Source organism: Hemiscyllium ocellatum, chromosome 48 (assembly GCF_020745735.1).
Source record: "Hemiscyllium ocellatum isolate sHemOce1 chromosome 48, sHemOce1.pat.X.cur, whole genome shotgun sequence".
Taxonomy (NCBI): Eukaryota; Metazoa; Chordata; class Chondrichthyes; order Orectolobiformes; family Hemiscylliidae; genus Hemiscyllium; species Hemiscyllium ocellatum.
In genome coordinates, this window is record NC_083448.1 from 16565642 (window position 1) to 16586064 (window position 20423).

The 20423-nt window shown below is 49.7% G+C and overlaps 1 protein-coding gene across 1 annotated transcript in view; it reads right to left on the bottom strand.

Annotated features, from left to right (window-relative positions):
* Positions 1-269: 269 nt before the first annotated feature.
* LOC132837029 (anthrax toxin receptor 1-like) overlaps positions 270-20423 on the bottom strand; it is a 129376-nt gene continuing 109222 nt past the window's right edge. Inside the window, exon 18 of the mRNA XM_060856679.1 lies at positions 270-1102. Coding sequence (XP_060712662.1) covers positions 851-1102 — 252 coding nt within the window. The 3' untranslated portion in view covers positions 270-850. The remainder of the gene's footprint in view (positions 1103-20423) is intronic.

A 20423-nucleotide genomic window follows, 5' to 3' on the forward strand; every position in this document is an offset into this window, starting at 1 on the left:
AATGGTGTTTGACACAGGCTTGGAGGAAAGGGGGAGGAGGGGTACAGGAGAGAGAGAGAGAGAGAGGGAGGGGTGGGAAGGTGGAAAACCCCTAAATGGGGCAAGCTGTCCCCATGCAGCTTCTCTTCCCCCCCACACCGCGCTGTGACAATGTCCCCCGTCCCTCCCTCCTCCACCCTGGTGAGAAGTGGGTCCCAGTTGGAGAACAACGACCACCCCCAATGTCTCCCCCCCCCCCCCCCCCCCCCCCACCACCACCAAGCGACAGAGGGAGCCCGCTGGGAATCGAAGCTGCAAGATGTCTGCTGTGATGGACTGCGATGCCAAACAGAACACTGCATTACAGCCCAGGCCCAACAGGAGATGTTATGGATCACCTTCAAACTGACACAAGCAGCAAGGGATATTGGCGTCCCCTTCCCATCCGTCCGTGTGCAGGGAGAGAAGCGAGAAACTCAACAACCAATCTCCCCGACAGGCTGCTCAAAACCCAACGTGTCGTCCGCCTAGCGGCTTGAGTTGCAGAAAGATAGCAAAAATGTAATAAGGTTATATATAAAATGGTAACTGCCGAATATCAATATATCACACAACGTAAAAGCAACAATTGATGGAGTTGAAGACAACAATGCCAGCTTTAAACTGGCACAAGTTCAGAAGGATATTGCTGTGTGCATTGGAGCTTGTTTTGCACCCTGCAAAATATATATATAATATATTTATATATATATATATAAAAGACTGACAAAAGGGAGGACAATCTCCATCGGGCCAGCAGGGAGCCTTGACACAGTACCACTTTGGTGGCCTTTCACCATCGGCCACTCAATCCTCGGGTCAGCAGGAGGCTTCAGAAGGAAGGGCGTGGAGGTGGGCGAGATGGTGGAGGGGCCCGGCTAGGCGGTGGGCCTGGTGGTGGTGGAGGCAGCGAGGAAGTCGGCGATGGAGCAGGTGAAGGTTCAGGCGACGGGGCTGGAGAGGCAGGAGGGCTGAGGTTGGGGTGGTAGATGGGTGGAGGTCCCACATTCCTCATGTTGTTGTAGATCGGGTAGCTGGCTGGCTTGGCTTCGCTCTTCACCCGAGTGAAGTTAATGCAGCGGCCCTGTCAAAAATACACACAGAGCGGTCACTCTCACTGGCTGCACGGTTCTGGATCCCTCCCGCTCCACCGAATGTCATGAAACCCTCATGCTGACCCAGGCTGCTGGATGCACACACACACACACACATGCTGAGATGAATTACAACATCAGGCACCCCCAAGGAGAAAAACCAGGCAATTCCAGAGCTCCGGCCTAGGTAATACAAGGCTCACAAAGTAGACCAACTGGAAAACTGAGAAGTGGCAGATGGAGTTTAATTCAGATAAATGCGAGGTTCTGCATTTTGGGAAAGCAAATCTTAGCAGGACTTATACACTTAATGGTAAGGTCCTGGGGAGTGTTGCTGAACAAAGAGACCTTGGAGAGCAGGTTCATAGCTCCTTGAAAGTGGAGTCGCAGGTGGAGAGGATAGTGAAGAAGGCGTTTGGTATGCTTTTCTTTATTGATCAGAGTATTGAGTACAGGAGTTGGGAGGTCATGTTATGGCTGTACAGGAGATTGGTTCAGCCAGTTTTGGAATATTGCGTGCAATTCCGGTCTCCTTCCTATTGGAAGGATGTTGTGAAATGTGAAAGGGTTCAGAAAAGATTTACAAGGATGTTGCCAGGGTTGGAGGGTTTGAGGTATTGGGAGAGGTTGAATAGGCTGGGGCTGAGGGGTGACCTTGTAGAGGTTTATAAAATTGTGAGGGGCATGGATAGGATAAATAGACAAAGTCTTTTCCCTGGGGTTGGGGAGTCCAGAACTAGAGGGTATAGGTTTAGGGTGAGAGGGGAAAGATATAAAAGAAACCTAAAGAGCAACGTTTCACTCCGAGGGTGGCACATATATGGAATGAGCTGCCAGAGGAAGTGGCCATCCCTAGCCTCATCCCCAATGCCCTCTCGGATCGTGCACTGACCTCACCCCTTCCCAAACACATCGGGAATGGGCCAGTTATCATAAGTTGGACTCAAGATGTTCACCAAATGAGGCTATTGCAAAGGTAATTGCAGGTTGTTCTACTATAGCATGCATTCTGTTAATATGCATTCACCAGAACACGATTGACCAACTGGGGACACTGTTTCTAGTGTGGCACAGTGGCTCGCACTGCTGCATCACAGCACCAGGGTCCTAGGTTCGATTCCAGCCTGAGGCGACTGTCTGTGTGGAGTTTGCACATTCTCCCTGTGTCTCCATGGATGTGTTCCGGTTTCCTCCCACCGTCACAAAGATGTACAGGTTAGGGTGGATTGGCCATGCGAAATTACTCAAAGTGTCAGGTGCATTAGTCAGAAGGAAATGGGTCTGGGTGGGTTGCTCTTCGGAAGGTCAGTATGCCCTGGTTGGGCCAAAGGGCCTGTTTCCACACTGTAGGTAATCTAAAGTGCAAACTTTTAAAGCATGTATTGGTTATAACATGATTCCGATCCCATTACAGTCATTTCTGGGGAACACGGTAGTTCCATTCCCATATTATAAGAAAGTCACTTCAGAGCAGCACCATTTAAGCTAATAGGGTTGGAATCAGCTTATAACCAGTACACACTGTATAAGCTCGTGCTACAGAAACAGTGTTCAATTCGTCAATTGTGTTATCGTGAATTTGCATTAATGAAGCATGCACTGTAGCAGAATGACCTTTAGTTTAGATGGTGCTGCAATTGTGTGATTTTCTGAAACACAGGACTACATGAGAATGGAACTACCAAATGATAGCAGAACTGACTGTAATTCCAAACTAAAACATCTGAAAGTACTGGCCTCTCCTGCCCATTTCTGTCCTGCCTGTTGGAGTGAAACACCCTCCCGAGTTACACCAATTGGTTGCCTTCAGTTGGCGGATGAGATGTGCCAACTGCAATTTCACCAGAAAGTGCACGGCAGCATTCTTTTGTACAAACTACTGTCAGGGCATTCAGTTTGACTCTTCCAAGATGTCATGCAGTCCCCTGAAGACAGACTGCCAAGTCCTCCTCATCAATATGACCTTTTGAACCCTCTGTAAAGGAAAACTTCCCTAAATGTCTCTGGAATTCATTGGGAGTTGTACAGGGACATGTCTTGTTGCGTGAGCTGGGCCACAATAACATGAATGGTTGGAGGACAATCTTATCACACAGTCAGCTTGTGAAATGTGCTATCCACGTCATTGTCAAGTCCATCAGCAGGGATTAACGTCACATCTCTTGATAACACTTGGGGATCATCCTTCAAGAGGCTAACTCAAGGGTTTCATTGACAAGAGATACAAATAGAATCAGACTGAGATACCTCTGTTTAAAAAAAAAGGAGATGGCACTCTCTGTCCCAAGACAGAGGGGACACCTGCCAAATAACTCAGAGAAAGACACAGAAGATTGTCAAATTAGCAAGGTTGCTCCAACACTCACTCATTGGGCCACTCAGCTGATGATCAGTGCAGCCCGTGATGTTAAGGTCATCACGGCCTCGGTGTGATTGTTGAGTCGACCACAACAAAGAACAGATTGATGGAGTTGTATTTCTACAGTGCCTTTCATCATCTCTCATCTCTTCCTTACCAATGAAATCCTTCATGATGCGTGACGTGGTGTCAGTTCATCATGTACAGTGCAATATTTATTGGGAACTTGGGTTATAAAGTATTAGAAAAATGGACTTTGGCTTTCAGCTGTATCACCACCCTGTTTGGAAGAGTGTGTGGTCACAAACAGCAGACTGTGACAATGCTGTGGCTTGAGGAGGTATGTTTTGTTCTGGTTTCTGTTAGACAGAGAGAGGGGGAGAGAGATATTGGGGCACAGACGCCAAACAGTCTATGAGAAGAAAAACACCTTGTAGAGCCTTAGGGGTTTTGTTTTTAAAGCTGGAACAATAGAAGCAGCCTGAACGGGCGCGGTCAAGTTCCCACCCACAGAATCAGGGATTTTTAGTTTTTAGTTTTCAGCAGCAGTTGTTGTTGGGGTCTTGAAGAAGTGGCAGCTATTTTTCCCTTTCCTGATTCCAGCCAAAAACCGGGGATTCTCTTCCTCAGCGACTGGATCGCATATAAGACAAGATCTGTCAACTGAATTTGCCTTTTGCTGTGGGTGTGTTTATGGGATGCTGCTACATTCCTCCTTCCCCCCACCCCTCGTTGCTTTTTAGGTGTTAAATACTGTACACTTCTGTTAAGTTTCCAATCAAGTTAGGTGATTCCAGGTTCTTCTTTCTTTTGCTGTATTTTAAGTATCGTGTTTGAATACATTTTGTTTTTGAGATTTTGGAGAACGTCATGTTCGAACAAAAAGCCAATGGAGAACTGCAGACCAGCCGTTTATAGGAGGGTCAAACACACTGACCAGATACTCAACTACATCCCACCCTCCACACAAATGGAGCTGTGAGCCACAACACACTGCAGCACCCCGGAACTACAAGAAGCCAAGGAGAAACACCTACACCACGTATTCAGGAACAATGCTCACCCAATATGCACAGTCTGCCGATTCCTGTGCAACAGACCTGAGCAGGAAGTCACAAAATGCCCGGAGACTCTAGTCATCCTACTGTACATCAAAGACATCTCAGAGATGACAACCAAACTTGTCTGGTCCCTAGGCATCATGGTAGCCCACAAACCTACCACCAAACTTGAAACCTATTGATGGATTCAGAGGTCCCGGTACCCACAACCAGCAAAACAAACATAATATACAAAATACCCTGCAACAAACATTACCTTGGACAAATGGGCAGGAAGTTACACACCAGGATTACACACAGACGATGAGGGACACCAGTTCGACTGGGATAGTACATCATCCACCCTGGGACAGGCGAAATAAAGTCACGCACAGGAAATCCGAGAGGTGCGGTATTTCAAACCGTACCTCCATCAACAAACACATCGATTTGGACCCCAGTTACCAACCTCTCAGAAACAGAACCAGAAATGACATCACCCACCACAACAGAGCAAGACACATAAATAGTAAGCAGGACAGAACACCAACACTTCACCAGAGGCTCACTGGTGATGTTACCTAGCATCGTGATGAAACCACGCCTGAGAACAAACCTACCAGCTCAGTGAGCAAACCAACAACCTAACATTGTGCTTGCCTGATGTTGAATAGTTTGACCAATCAAATTGCATCTGGAACATAGCACCTTACATTGAACTTGAAAATCAGAAAACACTGGAGTCAAAGCTCCCTTCCTAACATATTTTGAGAGGGTCTGGGCTGGTCTGGTCCATAAAAGAAGGACTGCCACTCACAGTCAAGACTGAGGACTAAGGTTTCCATTGCTCAGAAGGCTATGGAGATCTCAGAGAGCAAGATATTTGCCAGGTTGTCTGTCTACTTTAACAGTCTGTTAATGTGCACCGGTAGCCCCTTACTGCCTGCCCTCCTCACTGCTCCAGGCAGTTATCACTGAAGGGATGCCTTGTATATCCAGATCGAGGTCATGGTCATGAGAAAGACAGCTTCTAAAACCAACTCCCTGATGGATAACACTGCTCCCAGTCTAAAGAAAAACAACTGCTCACTGCTCCTCTCAGTGGTTTTCCTTTGCTCCAGTGTTCCTCTAACCCCATGAGCTTCACTTCATCTCTCAGCCTTTCAATAATGTCAGCAGTGTAACACTCAGCAACCCTCTTAGATTAGACTTAGATTAGACTTACAGTGTGGAAACAGGCCCTTCGGCCCAACAAGTCCACACCGACCCGCCGAAGCGAAACCTACCCATACCCCTACATTTACCCCTTACCTAACACTACGGGCAATTTAGCATGGCCAATTCACCTGACCCGCACATCTTTGGACTGTGGGAGGAAACCGGAGCACCCGGAGGAAACCCACGCAGACACGGGGAGAACGTGCAAACTCCACACAGTCAGTCGCCTGAGTCGGGAACTGAACCCGGGTCCCTGGCGCTGTGAGGCAGCAGTGCTAACCACTGTGCCACCGTGCCGCCTCTCTGTTACTTCATCAAAGAACTCCGTCCCAAGTTGCTCAGGTATAATCTGCCTTTTACAGGTCCCTGAGAACTGGCACAGTCTTCCAACTGACGATTAATGTTGTGCCTGCCTGCACATTACCCAAAGTGGAGTTTTCCCATCACCGACATCAGGCTGACTGGCCTCCAGTTAGTGGGTTCATCAAGAGGGATAAACGTACTCAAACTCATCCTTACCTAACTGCTAACTGCTGATGCATTTGTCCCTGACAGTATCGGTAAGACTGACCACTGCACAACATCCCACCTTCATATGAAATACACCCCTCAGTGTGTTTTATACCACTATCACTGTGCTAAATGGGACCGGTCTCGCAACTCAAGACTGGGCATGTGCAAGGTGCTGTGGGCCATCAATAGCAGCAGAACTGTACTTCAGCACAATGTCATGGCCTATCAAATCCCTCGCTCAACCATGACCATCAAGCCAGGGGTCACCCCCTGGTTCAGTGGAGAGTGTAGGAGGGTATGTCAGGAGCAGTACCAGGCTTACCCTGTAAAGAGGAGTCAGCTGACAGGCAGATGATCCTCCATCACAGGAAAGGCTGGACAGACTGGATAGCAGAGAACACAAGAGAAGGTACTGAGCTGTGTGTGAGAGATTCACATGGCAGTGGGAGTTCAGATAGATGTGTGGAAGAGATTCTTCCAGCAGAAGCAGAATATCGAGGTGGGTAAAGAAGTCTTTATCAAACACTCCTTCATAGGATGCAGATAACATAGGAATGTAAGAGCCAGAAGGGGGAGTGGACCCCCTGTCCTCCTTGAACCTGTTCCACCATTCAATAAGATCACGGCTAATCTTTTCATGGACTCAGCTCCACTTACCCTCTTAGGATAACCCTCAATTCTTTCTCTAGTTCAAAAGTTTACCTTTACCTTAAACACATTCAGAGTCAAGAGTGTGGTGCTAGAAAAGCACAGCCGGTCAGGCAGCATCCGAGGTGCAGGAGAATCAACGATTCGGGCATAAACCCTTCATCATCAGCTCCTCGGACCTGCTGCGCTTTTCCAGCACCACGCTCTCCACTCTGATCGCCAGCATCTGCAGTCCTCATTTTCTCTTCCTTAAACACATTCAGCGAGGCAGCCTCTACTGCATCACTGGATGGTGATTCCACAGATTCACAACCCTTTAGGTGAAAAAACTCTCCTCAACTCAGTCCTAAATCCAGTACACCCTTTCTTAAGTAAGAAGACCAAAATTGCACGCAGTATCTAGGTGTGGCCTCACCTGCATCCCATACAGCTGCAACATAACCTCTCTGCTTTTAAACTCAATCCCTCGAATAATGATGGGCGATACTGCATTCGCTTTCCTAATTACCTGCTGCACCAGCAAACCAACTTTTTATGATTCATGCACAAGGGCACCCATGTCCCCCTGCAACTTTTCACTATTCAATATTAGTCCTTTTCACTGTTCTCCCTCCCTAACTGATGACCTCACATTTACCAGCATTGCACTCCATCTGCCAGACCCTTGCTCACTCACCGAACCTGTCTGTATCCCTCTCCCTACTTCCAGCATCCTCAGCACACCTTCCTCTACCACCCATGATGCTGTCGAAGCGAGCATTTATTGCCTGTCCCTTATTCCCTTGACAAGGTGGACTTGGAGCTCTGCTGAGCTGTGATGCTTCTGTTGGCTTTTTAAAAAAAAAGTTTTCACATCACTGCTTGGCTTTCTTTGAAGCCAGTTAATAGTCACCCAGAAATCTGGAGATACAGACAGGCCAGACCAGGTTGAGGGACATGGGTGTTTACAATCACCTGGTAGATCATCAGTGAGACAAGATTTTTATACCCGAGATTTAGTTAGTTGGTTAGATGTCTCTGCATCACCTGCACAATCACATGATCACTTTTTAACCACTCGGTCATGGGACATAGACATCACTAGCTCGGTCAGCATTTGTTACCTATCACCAACTGCGCTAGAGAAGGTGATGGTTGAAGTAACTCCATACAGGCTGGTATCCCGTCACCCTTTCTTTACATGTGGAAAGTCCCAGACTATGGCATTCCTTGTCAGAGCCAGCTCTCAGACTGAGCTCTGGTTTCCGTCAGTCAGCCAGGACTCCCTGATTGGACCAGGTTAACTGACCCAATCAGGGAACTCAGATTCGATGACATGTAGCTGGCTGACCTCATTTCAAGCACAACAGTAATAAGCTGCTTTCTTGAACTTCAGCAGCCCACGTGTTGCGGGCATTTCATAACACGCTAGTTGGGACAGAGTTTCAGGATCTTAACTCAATGGAGGAACAGTAATTGTGGTTCCAGGTCAGGATGGTGAGTGGCTGGGAGGGGAGCATGCAGCTGGTGGTGTCCCTGTGGAACCTGTGCTCTTGTTTGAGTAGATGGTGGAGGTTGCAGGTTTTGAAGGTGCTGTCAAAAGACCCTTGGGTTGTTGCTGCAGTACATCACATAGATGGTACATCCTGCTGCCACTGTGCACCGGTGCTGAAGGCAGTGAATGTTGAAAGTGGGTGAATGTTAAAAGAGCTGCTTAGTCCTGGTTCAAGTCAAGCTTCTTGAGTGTTAGAGCTGCCCCATCCAGGTAAGTGGGGAGTATTCCATCCCACTCCTGACTTGTGTCCTGTCGATGGTGGACAGGCTTTGGGGAGTCAGGAGGTGAATAACCAACTGCAGGATTCCTCGTCTCTGACCTCACTTGCAGCCACAGTACTTATGTGGCCAGTACAGTTTGTTTTCCTGTCACTGGTGGTTACTAGGTCATTGATTGTGGGATGTTCAACAACGGGAATTTCCATTGAATGTCACAAGGAGATGGTCATTGCCTGGGTAACACTTGTATACCAAGCCTGCATATAGTCCAGGTCTTGCTGCATCTGGCCACAGGATGCCTCAGTGTCACAGACGGTGGTGACCATTTCAGAATTGTTCCACCATGCCCACATTACTGACCTTAATGTTGGGGACATATCTGTGCATGGCACTGTTATTTCAGCACACTGCTGCTTTTAGCTCACCCTGTTTGAAACATTCTCCATGTCATTACCTCCACTAGCACTGCACCCGTCCCTTGGCCAACCTTCCTTCTCCCATTGTGGCCCATCCATTATCGTCTCAGCTCGACACTAAGGAGTGACAGATGTCCCCAGAGTATTCAAGACAGAAGATTACATAGGGTTGGAATTGAATCATGGACGTGTCTCTTGAGAGGAATGTGGACACAGGTGCTCTCACAACATTTACCACATGTCTGGATGAATACTTAAAGTGCCAGGGCTACGGACCGAGTGCGTGTAAATCAGATTAGTACAGTTTGGTATTTTTGGGCAGTATAGACGTGGCGGGCCGAACGGCCTGTTTCTATGCTGTACTCTGTGACTATGACTCTCTAACACAGGTGGTCATCCAAGACAGGGTCCAGATGTCTGCAATGACCACCAGCAGCAGCTAGAAAGACAAGGGCAGCACATACATGGGAACAGCACCCCCTGCAAAATACCAGCCCCTCCAAGTTGCACACTATCCTCCGTCTCGGAGGTATATTGCCTTTCCTTCAAATCGACGGGGTCAAAATCCTGTAATTCCTTCCCAAACAGTATTGTGGGTCTACCCATGGGACGGAGCTCAACACCACCTTCTCAAGAAGCAATTTGTGACTGGCAGTAAACACCAGCAATGCCCACACGTCGTGAGAGACACAACTTGAGATTCTGGGAACAAAAGATGCTGGAGATCATAGCGGCTCAGACAGCATCCGTGGAGAGACAGCAAGCTAACGTTTCGAGTCTAGGTGACTCTTGGTCAGAGCTGAAGTGAAGCGTGGAGGGGGATAGCATTTGATTCTGGTAAAGCTGTTTCCAAGCCGGGTAAAACAGAGTTAAAGCCAGTACAGTTGAAGTACAGTTGGCTGCTGCCCAAGAGCTGTGTTCGGGTGGTGCTGGATTGGAGTTTTCAATGAGTCTCAGCGCAGTGTATGTAGGCAACAGTCAGGCAGTAATGAAAGCAAGACCCTGACTGACTGACTGCAGGCGGTTTGATCAGATGCTCAGCAGAGACAAATCTGCCAGGTCAGCGAGAAACACTGAGGTTCCTTTCCTTTGTCTGAATGGAACTGAGGGGTGCACTCGGTCCACTGAAGGTTCTCTGCTCTGCAGACAGATGCACACACTGAACCCAAGTGAAAACACCCCAGCAGCCACGCAGTCGGAAATGAGAGAGAGAGAGAGCCCAGCTCCACCCCTCAGCGAGCAGATTCCTTTCTGATCCCTGGAGGGTCTAAGGGGGGAGGTGAGAGGGGGGAGCACAGCCGCGTCGATGTTATTGCTCGACCGGAAGACCACCTCACCCACGGAGCAGGGTGACAGTGGTTGGTAGCGTCATCCATTTGGGAAGGTGGCCAGTGTTTCCAGCCACCAGGCTGCTGAGGCTGTGCACAGCTGTGCTGCTGCTGCTGTCAGTGCCAATGAAGGAATGTGCCTGAGGGGCTCTTTATACAGGGAGGGGGCCCCTCGCTGCTCAGCACCACATGCTCCACCAGAGACAGCACCTCTCTTACTTCACCCTGAGCTACGTACCCAGTCGTTCTCATTCTCTCTGAGGCCGCTCCGGACGTGGGAAATGAAAGCCTCAATCCTGGCACCCTAGACAGGATGAGGCCATCCAGCCCAAAGTGGCTGTGCTGGCTCTGCGTGGAGTGCCTCACCCTTGCTCTTTGTCCGTAACCCTGTAAGTTCCACAACCTCAGTAACTGCTCAATGTCCTCGTCATTTATGACTGAGAGGTCCATAGCCACCTTTCACAGGTCAACCCTTCCAGCGCCTAGCGTTTCCTATTCTCTCCCCTCATGATCTTAAGCTCTATGATGTCTGCTGCTGTGTGAACCACCTCTTGTACAGTCAATGGGAACCCCATCAGATCATCTTGAGAACCTCCACTGGGTCATCTGCAGGCCATTCAGGATGTATGCACTAACAGGAAAATACACAGTAATGTTCAGAATGGGCTTTGCAGGTCAGCAGTGAAATGTCAAGCCCCAGCACGAAGGACTTTGACAAGGAGAAATGCAGTGGAGACCACAAGCTGGTCAACTTCTTACAGCCACTTCCCCCCAGGCTGTAGGAACAGCCCAAGACTCTCAGTCAGTGCATGAGGCAGTGATTGAGAGTTGGCTTGTTTGCCAGAGGAGAGGTCTCCACATGAAGCTGCTGCTGTCTCCAGCCTCTAAGATGTGGCTTCCCTTTCAGTGCTGGCAGTTGATCAGGGGGTCGACATCAGGCAGGCCTTTGGAGATGATGGACGCAACGTTGAAGGGTGATGGTCTACCTGTGCTTTTTGACTCCATCCTTTGAGGCGATTTCACAAAGAGGTGACTTCTGAAAGGCAATGAGGGTGGGGGTGGCTGAGGAGGGAACCTCCAAGATCTTGCCAAGCAGCCATTGGAGACAAAGTAATGTCCTCAATAAAACAGCATTGAGTGGAACCAGCACACAGCAATGCCCCTGAAGACATCGGATCCAGCTCTGCTCAGCATTGCTTCTTCCAGCCTTTTGGAGGAGCTAAGAACATTGGTGACTCCCGCAGCCCATCACAACTCAATTTGGCATCACCTCACAAATGGTCTTTGGAAAACCTGCCCTCAAATTTCCTCGCTGTTCCCCTGATTTTCTCCCTCACTCAAAGTGGGGCAGTAGGATCCCACAATGGAAAAGCCAGGAAGTCTCAAGTGATGTTGACCAGCCCTGTTGGGGTCCTTCAGGATCTACAGAACAATCCCAGAACAAAGCCCCTGGTGTGGGCATGTGACCTCTGGGGACTCCTTTGAGCAAACTGTAGATTATCTGTCGGTCAACGCTTTAGAGGATGGAGACACATATTCAGGGTTTTAGAAAATTGCAAACTTGAGAATCAGAGGCAACAAAGCTGGATTCCTGCGATTGATTGCGGGGGAAGTGAAATCTCTTTCAAGAGTGGAGTGCCTGAAATGTCCCACTGAACACGAAATCACAGCAACAAATCACAGGAACAAATCTGATGGCCAATCAAGCTCAAAATCTGTATTCATAGTCTTTAAAAGCATGTGAGGATTATCAGCTGGGTCAGTATTATTGACCATCCCTAGTTGCCCAGAAGGCTGCGAAGAGTTAACCAGAGAGTTGTGTGGTCTGGAGTCATGTATAGGCCAGACCAGGTAAGGACAGCAGATTTCTATCCCTACAGGGCTTCACTAAACCAGATGGATTTTTTTCAGTGATCGATATGAGGCATGATGAAGCATCACCTGGACTCGAAACACAACTTGCTCTCTCTCCATGGATGCTGCCTGACCCAATGAGATCGCCAGCATTTTTGTTTCAGTATAGATTCCAGCATCTGCAGTAATTTACACCAACATTACGGCGTTTCTTGTCTTTGTGACACCTGCCTTTGGAGTCAACAAGCACAGGTAGACCGTCAACCTTCAACGTTTCATCCATCATTGCTCTGATCTCCAAAGGCCTGCCTGATGTCGACCCCCTGATCAACTGCCAGCACTGAAAAGGAAGCCACATCTTAGAGGCTGGAGACAGTAGCAGCTTCGTGTGGAGACCTCTCCTCTGGCAAACAAGCCAACTCTCAATCACTGCCTCATGCACTGACTGAGAGTCTTGGGCTGTTCCTACAGCCTGGGCGGAAGCTGCTGTAAGTTGACCACCTAGCATGACCCTTAGCCTTTCTCACACCCTCAGTGAGGCAGAACTAGCGACAAGTGGCGAGTCCAGCAGCTGCAAGGTTAGATAACTGGTTTCCCAGCGAAACACCCAACATTGACCTGGCCCTGAGCAACGTCCGCACCTCTCGGAGGGAAAGAGCTTGCTAATCCCAGCCATCTGTTCCGTGGGAGTGCTCTCTCCCTTGGCCTTATATCTCCAAGGCAAGGACACAGCTCATGTGTTTGAAAACATGACAGACTGGGTCAACCCACTCATTCCAGGAGTAACACTCCGACTGTTGAAAGGGGAGACATTCCGTTTGGAAGAATGAAGTTTTTGAGTTAGGATCCATCAGTCAAAGCTGTTCAATTTCACCTCTCAAAGGATAAAACCAGATGTCAACCAGAGAACTGAAGTAACAACGCTGTTTAGTTTGGCAAATATACAAACTTTCTACCCCCATTCTGTCCAAAATATTCAGCTTTCTGCTGCAAGAAAATGCACATATTGCCCAAGTGTTTTGCTAACAGCTGCTTCATATCCTATTCTTGGGCTCAGAGTTCTCACTCCTCCCCAAATTCCCTTCCCTGTTAAGACAGAGTCTTTACTTCTCTTCTAAGACAGTCCCTCCATCCCTGGGGGATCAGCCAAGGGAACCTTCCCCTGGACTGCCTCCAATGTCCTCGGATTAAACTCTTCCCAGGATTCCAGCTGGGATCCGACTTGATCCCAGGATGATCAAGTGCCCCCAAACCTCTGTCTGGTTGATGGGAAGTCTCGTTAGGCCCTGACATTCGTCCACTCGGGTTGAAGTGGAAGAACGAAACAATCGAGGAGGAATCCGAGTCGAGACGGTTCAGTGTTTATAGCCAGAGGCTCAATCGAGGGCTCGGGATCCATTGTTAAAGCCAGACGCAGCTGTCCAGGGAAAAGAGAAACCAGAAGGTGTCAACAGCTAACTTAGAAACTGCAGCAACGAATCCAGTGAATGCAGCAGCAACGTCACAAGGACATAGCTTTGTGTGTCTGTGACAGTGTTTGGTCCACACTGGCAAAGGAGCTCATAGGCACTCTCCCATCTCGCTGGTCAAGTGCCACTGCAGAGACTGCAGCACAAGGATTTTGAGCCGTCCTGTGGGAGTGCTGCACTGTCCGCAGTACCAGGGGAAGCTTTTCAAAAGGAAGGCCTGTCTGCACTCTCAGGTGAACCTGGAAGATCCTGAGACCCAATCCTGAAGGATGGTCATCTCTGGTCAGACAGCACTGACAGAGAGAGATAAACAGTGTCCATGGCTTGTGTCAGTGACTGAACCCAGACCTGAAAACTTTATTTCATCTCTCTCTCTCTCTCCTCACAGACACCACCCGACCTGCTGAGTATTTCCCGGCCTCTATGTTATCTTGCTTTTGTCTTTCTGAGTGATCCTTTGTGTCTGGGTCAACATTTCTTCACGAAGCCACAACATCCGGTGTGGATCATGCTGGCATTTGTGGAATCTTCCTGTGCACCAGCTGGTTTCCTGTTTCTCCCCACCCGTGAAAGATGTGTTGTCGCTGGGGGAGGAGAGTTTAATTTTCCTAACTTCAATAATGTCAAACTCAGTTGGAGATTATAGTCTAACTGATAAAGTCACCATAGGCCCAGGGGACTGCTCTCTCCTGACAGATGATGGCTGGTGATTTAACCTGAGGGTCACTTTGTCTCGAACTGAGGGGCTGAGGTTGAGAAGACGTGACCTTTGCAGCAACATCAGTGCACCCAGGAATTGAACCCATGCTATTGGTGTCCGTCTATATCCCAAACCAGCTGCCTGACCCTCCTCTGTGTGCTGAAAGAGTGGCTCCACTCCAAAAGCCACCTCACTGACTGTAAACCATCCAGAGGGCATCCTGTCGTCAAGGAGGTTGCAACATACACACAGGCCTTTCCTTTCCAAATCCAAAGTTAATTCAAGCAAAGGTTTAGAGTAAGTGAACATTGTGGCCTGCAAGAGATGTTTCAGTTCCAGTGAGGCAGCAGAATAAGGGCACTACTCCTGGCAAGATCCCACTGACTGGTCTTTGTAAAACAGACCCACACCATAGCAGATCTGCTAACGCTGAACTTAGATATCTTCCACACGAGTTCAATTCCTCTGGGGATTGTTTGGCACAGTGCAATGACTGATGGAGATGAAGCCTCCGACGCCAATGGCTGCATAACCTTGAAGTTACAAAGCAGAGTGCAACAGTCAGGGAGTTGTGGGGAATGTTTCCACAACACTGCATCAGCCTCAGTTGGAAGAGTGGGTCCAAAGTGGGCTCGCACCCTTCAGGAAGGTTGGGAAGTGAGGACACAGAGCAGAGTATACATGGAATGTGCTGCCTGAGAGGGTGGGGGTGGTCAGAGACTCTCACAACATTGAAAAAGCAGCTGGATCAGCACTTAAAATAGGCAATACACCAAGTGCAGGGAAATGGGATTAGGATTGCTTGGTGTTTGTAGGTCAGCATGGACATGATGGGCCAAAGGGATGAGGGGCTTGACGTTAAGGTGGGCCAAGATGGAGCTCCTCCCCTTGGGGGAAGAGAAGGATTGCCAGGAGCTGTGATGGAGGTGTTCAAAATCACAAGGAGAGGTGGGCCAAGTAGGTGGGGAGAAACTGTTCCCCCCTGACTGAGAAGCAGATGGCACCGATCCAAAGTGATTGGCAAAGGCACCAAGTGTGAGCGATCAGTGGTTAGGATCGGGAGGGCACTGCTTCAAAAGTGTGGTCAAGGTGAATCCAATTGTGACTTTCAGAAGGGAACTGGAGACACAGACAGACAGACACAGAGAGAGAGAGAGAGGGAGAGGGAGAGAAGAACAAGCACAGATTTACGGTAAACAAATGGCAGGGGAGCAGGTCGAGCTCCAGTGATTTGGCAAGGAGCCAACAGAAACTTGATGGGCCAAATTCCTCCTTCCCTGCTGTCACCCATTCCAGGCCTCTGTGACGTAACGAACCCATTCCCTTGCCTCCTCCCACTCCCAGCCGGTCAATGGGGTTTCCACTGGTGTGACCACTGCCATTAGGAGTCTTGAGGTTATAATCATCAGTCCAAGTGGGTGGCTTTCCATGTTTGGAAGTCACTTGAGGACAATGAGAAACAAAGAGGTCATGAACCACTGATGCTTTGCCACTGGATGTCTCGAGCACATCAAGCCAATGATTAGATTAGATTAGATTATTTACAGTGTGGAAACAGGCCCTTCGGCCCAACAAGTCCACACCGACCCGCCGAAGCGCAACCCACCCATACCCCTACATTTACCCCTTACCTAACACTACGGGCAATTTAGCATGGCCAATTCACCTGACCCGCACATCTTTGTGACTGTGGGAGGAAACCGGAGCACCCGGAGGAAACCCACGCAGACACGGGGAGAACGTGCAAACTCCACACAGTCAGTCGCCTGAGTCGGGAATTGAACCCGGGTCTCTGGTGCTGTGAGGCAGCAGTGCTAACCACTGTGCCACCGTGCCGCCCTTGATCTACCAAAGGTGCCTGAAGAGTGTGACAGGGGTCTTCATAACGTGTGTGGTGTTCCACCCTCATACCCCACAGAACCTTAAACTGTGCCTTCATTCCAGCCGTGGGGACACCTCAATCCATAACCCCGACTGCGAGATGCCTGGAGGCCGAGTCTTTTGCCTGAGTGGCTCAGGATTTTGCGGTGAGATTTCCTGCTGTACCTTTTTCCGGAACCTTGCCAGCCGTTCGGACACTGCTGGAATATTCGGGAATGGACCAGCGTCCCTGGCACTGACGCCACCTTTAACAGGCCAGACTGGTACTGGCAGTCCGGAGCCACCCATTCCTGATCGCCAACACTGCAGACAGATCCTGGTCAGGGTGGGTGCGCTGTGGGATGTCCTCTACCCCCGGGTCATTGTGCCAGCCCCAGTTCTGGGGGGTTTGCCCCCTGGGTCAGTGCAGCCTATGGAATGCCCCCCCCACCAACAGTATAAGTAGGTGGTCAACTCCCCCTGTCAGTGGCGACTTGCTAATGCCCAGTGACAAGCCCACCGCTGTGTTCAGCCAATACAGGTCAGGTCTGGGTGCACTGTTCTTTGCAGGGGTCAGTGTGGACTCAATGGGCCAAATGGCCTCTTCCGGCTCTGTCACAATTCTGTGAGATGCGGTGGGATGCTCCCCGCTTTGAGGTAAGCTTCACTTGGGCCCTCTGACCAATCTCACTGGCACCCCACTCGTTCAGGCCCCAGCACCGAAGCTGGAGCCCAGCTAACGTTGCCGGAGTAGTAACTCTTGGTGATGCCAGAATGGTGCATTCCACCACAACCCGGTAAGAGGTGATGGGTGCGCTTCAGCCCAATGAGACCCAGGAGACAATCTGCGACTCCCGCTCAAGACAACAGTTTCACAGGGGGAGAGGTTCCTTTAAGGACTCGGGAATCCAAAGGTGTTGATTCCTGACAATACCAAGCAGCAATTCCACGCCAGCTGAATGTGTTCCAGATGGGCCCCATTAAAGGCAGACAGGCTGCGTTCTCGTGCTCTCTCTCTCTCTCCTCTCTTTCTGATTGGTCAATAACCCCTTTCCTGTCCCTGCATTCAAATTGGCCACTTCTTCAAAGCACTGCCCCATGGGCCCTGTCCCGTTAATGTTTTCAATGAACAAAGAAACACACAGCTTGGAGGATCACCTCCCCCCCCCCCCCCCCCCGACCAAGTGCTGGCTGATGTTCATTAATTAACCAGTTTGTCTGTCAGGGAAAAGAGTTGGGGGGGGTGGGGCAAAGATCGTGGTGTGGGGATGTTAGTGTCACTGCATTCATACTGCAAAGGGCCAGGATACTCAAGTTCAAATTGTAAGCATAACAAGTGACTAAAACCCAGAAAAATGGAGCAACTCACATTTGACTGTGAGAACTTTCACTGGCTGACTTATCAATAAAAAGCCCTCTCTATACTTCCAGTGAAGATAGACCAAGCCCTCACCTCCCAGCTCTTTGTCTTAGTTTCATCGTTTGTAGGGGTTCCCCAGGGGAAAGGCGAGCTGGGTATGGTAAGAGGTAAAAACACTGACTGCAGATGCTGGAAACCAGATTCTGGATGAGTGGTGCTGGAAGAGCACAGCAGTTCAGGCAGCGTCCGAGGAGCAGGAGAATCGATGTTTCGGGCAAAAGCCCTTCATCAGGAATATTCCTGGGTATGGTAAGAAACGGCAGGGAAGATGCCTCAGAGGGGGACATGAGTGCTAAGACTGTGACAGAGGCAAAGCAGATCTTCAAGCAACAAAGAGAGGGAGCAGAGAGTCATAGCGATCGACAGCACAGAAACAGACCCTTCAGTCCATGGCAACCAGATAGCCCAACCTAAGCTAGTCCCATCTGCCAGCACCCGGCCCACACCACTCTGAACTCTTCCTATTCATATACCCATCCTTTTTAAATGGTAAAAATTGTACCAGCCTCCACCACTTCCTCTGGCAGGCCGTACCACCCACTACATGAAAAGTTTGCCCCTTAGGTTCCTTTTATATCTTTCCCCTCTCATCCTAAACCTATGCCCTCTAGTTCTGGACTCCCCCACCCCAGGGAAAATACTTTGTATATTTATCCTATCCATGCCCCTCATAATTTTATAAACCTCTATAAGGTCACCCCTCAGCCTCCGACGCTCCAGGGAAAACAGCCCCAGCCTATTCAGCCTCTCCCTATAACTCAAATTCTCCAACCCTGGCAACATCCTTGTAAATCTTTGCTGAACCCTTTCAAGTTTCACAACATCCTTCCCATAGGAGGGACTCAGAGAGCGTGGCGCTGGAAAAGCACAGCAGGTCAGGCAGCATCCGAGGAGCAGGAGAATCGATGTTTCAGGCAAAGGCCCTACATCCTGATGAAGGTCTGATGCCCGAACCATCGATTCTCCTGCTCCTCGGATGCAGCCTGACCGGCTGTGCTTTTCCAGCGCCACGCTCTCCGAACCTTATCTCCATGCTTCTGTGGCCCTCACTCTCTCCAGCAGCACGGAGCGAGGGCTATGGTACGCTCGGGCCGGTTCTGCTGGTCGCCCTGATCAGAATGCTGCAGTGGCTGAGGGGACGCTGGGAGTTAGCACCACATGCCTTGTCTTGCTGCTTCATTCTCACACAGCTGCAGGTTCCCCCATCCCTGGCCAGCACACAGCTATGTGCTGTTCCTTCAGCTTGTGGAGAATATCTCCTCCAGGTACTGATCAGCTGCTGCTGCTACCGTGGCTCACTCAGCAGCACCTCAGTGTCAGCTCGGGGCCGTTGGGATTCACTCTGTTGGAACTCTGTCCTCGCCAAGATTTGTGAAGGAGGGGTGTCCCTGCCTTCCATCCTCATCACTGGGAGCATTCCCTCACGTTACTCCCTGTGTCTGAGGTGTTTCCTCTTTTCAGATGTGACTGTAGATTAGATTCCCGACAGTGTGGAAACAGGCCCTTCAGCCCAACCAGTCCACACCGACCCTCCGAAGAGTAACCCACCCAGACCCATTTCCCTCTGACTAATGCACCTCACACTCTGGGTAATTTCCCATGGCCAATCCACCCTGACCTGCACATCTTTGGACTGTGGGAGGAAACTGGAGCCCCCGAAGGAAACCCACGCAGACACAGGGAGAATGTGCAAACTCTGCACAGTCACCCAAGGCTGGAATCGAACCTGGGTCACTGGCACTCCAACCATAAGACATGGGAGCAGAAGCAGATGACCATTCAGCCTATCAAGTCCACTTTGCCATTCAATAAGGTCATGTTTGGCCCACTCGTCCTCAAAGCCATTTTCCTGCCCTTTCTCCACGCCCTTCCTGATTATCTCAGCCTTGAATATCCCCAGTGACCCTCTGTGGGAAAGAATCCCACTGATCCTCTTGAAAATGATGTCTCTAACCAAGCTTTCTGAGCTGGTGGTGAGGATGAAAGTCAGGGACCTCCTCCTTGACAAATCTTGGTGCTCCTGCCCTCGGGTCTACAGGAGTGTTGTGCAAGTCCCTGACCAAGCCTTCTGACCAATCTGTGGCCAAATCTTGCACAATATGGTTGGCCCTACAATCTCTCCTATGCTTGCAGAGCATCCTCACCTGTTGTATCCAGTGACATGATGACTGTGTCCAGAGGGCTAACAGGTTGTGACAGCAGATGGAAGCATTGTTCCTCTCAATGCTCCTTTCAGGGCTTAGCTGTGGACACCACGCAGTGAAACCACTTTGCGGAAAAGGAGTCCATCCATGGGAGTATCGATAACACCACAACAAATCAGAGCAGAGGAGGCGATCAAGTCTGTTTCTCCATTCAGTTGGATCATGGCCGATCCTCATGCATACGTTCCTGTCCTTTCCCTGTCATCCCCTGTACTCCCATTCAATCCCATGGATAGCAGTGCTGTGTACCTTTGCTATGATGTTAACATGGGGTGGGGTTGGGGGGGGTGGGGTTGGGGGGGGTGGGGAACAGATTGTGCTCACTTCTTGAGATCAGAGCGTGAACTGACAGCATTGTGAACAGTGGCCCCTTTAAGGATAAATCAGAGCCGAGAGAGAACACATTTACCTCTTCACAAGTTGTTAAAGAGCTGAGGTCTGATTGGGTGGTTCTCTGATGGAGTTTTGAATTGAATAAAGAGCTAGGATGAAGGAGGGGGGGGAGGTGTTTCTGAGGGTTACTGTCTGTA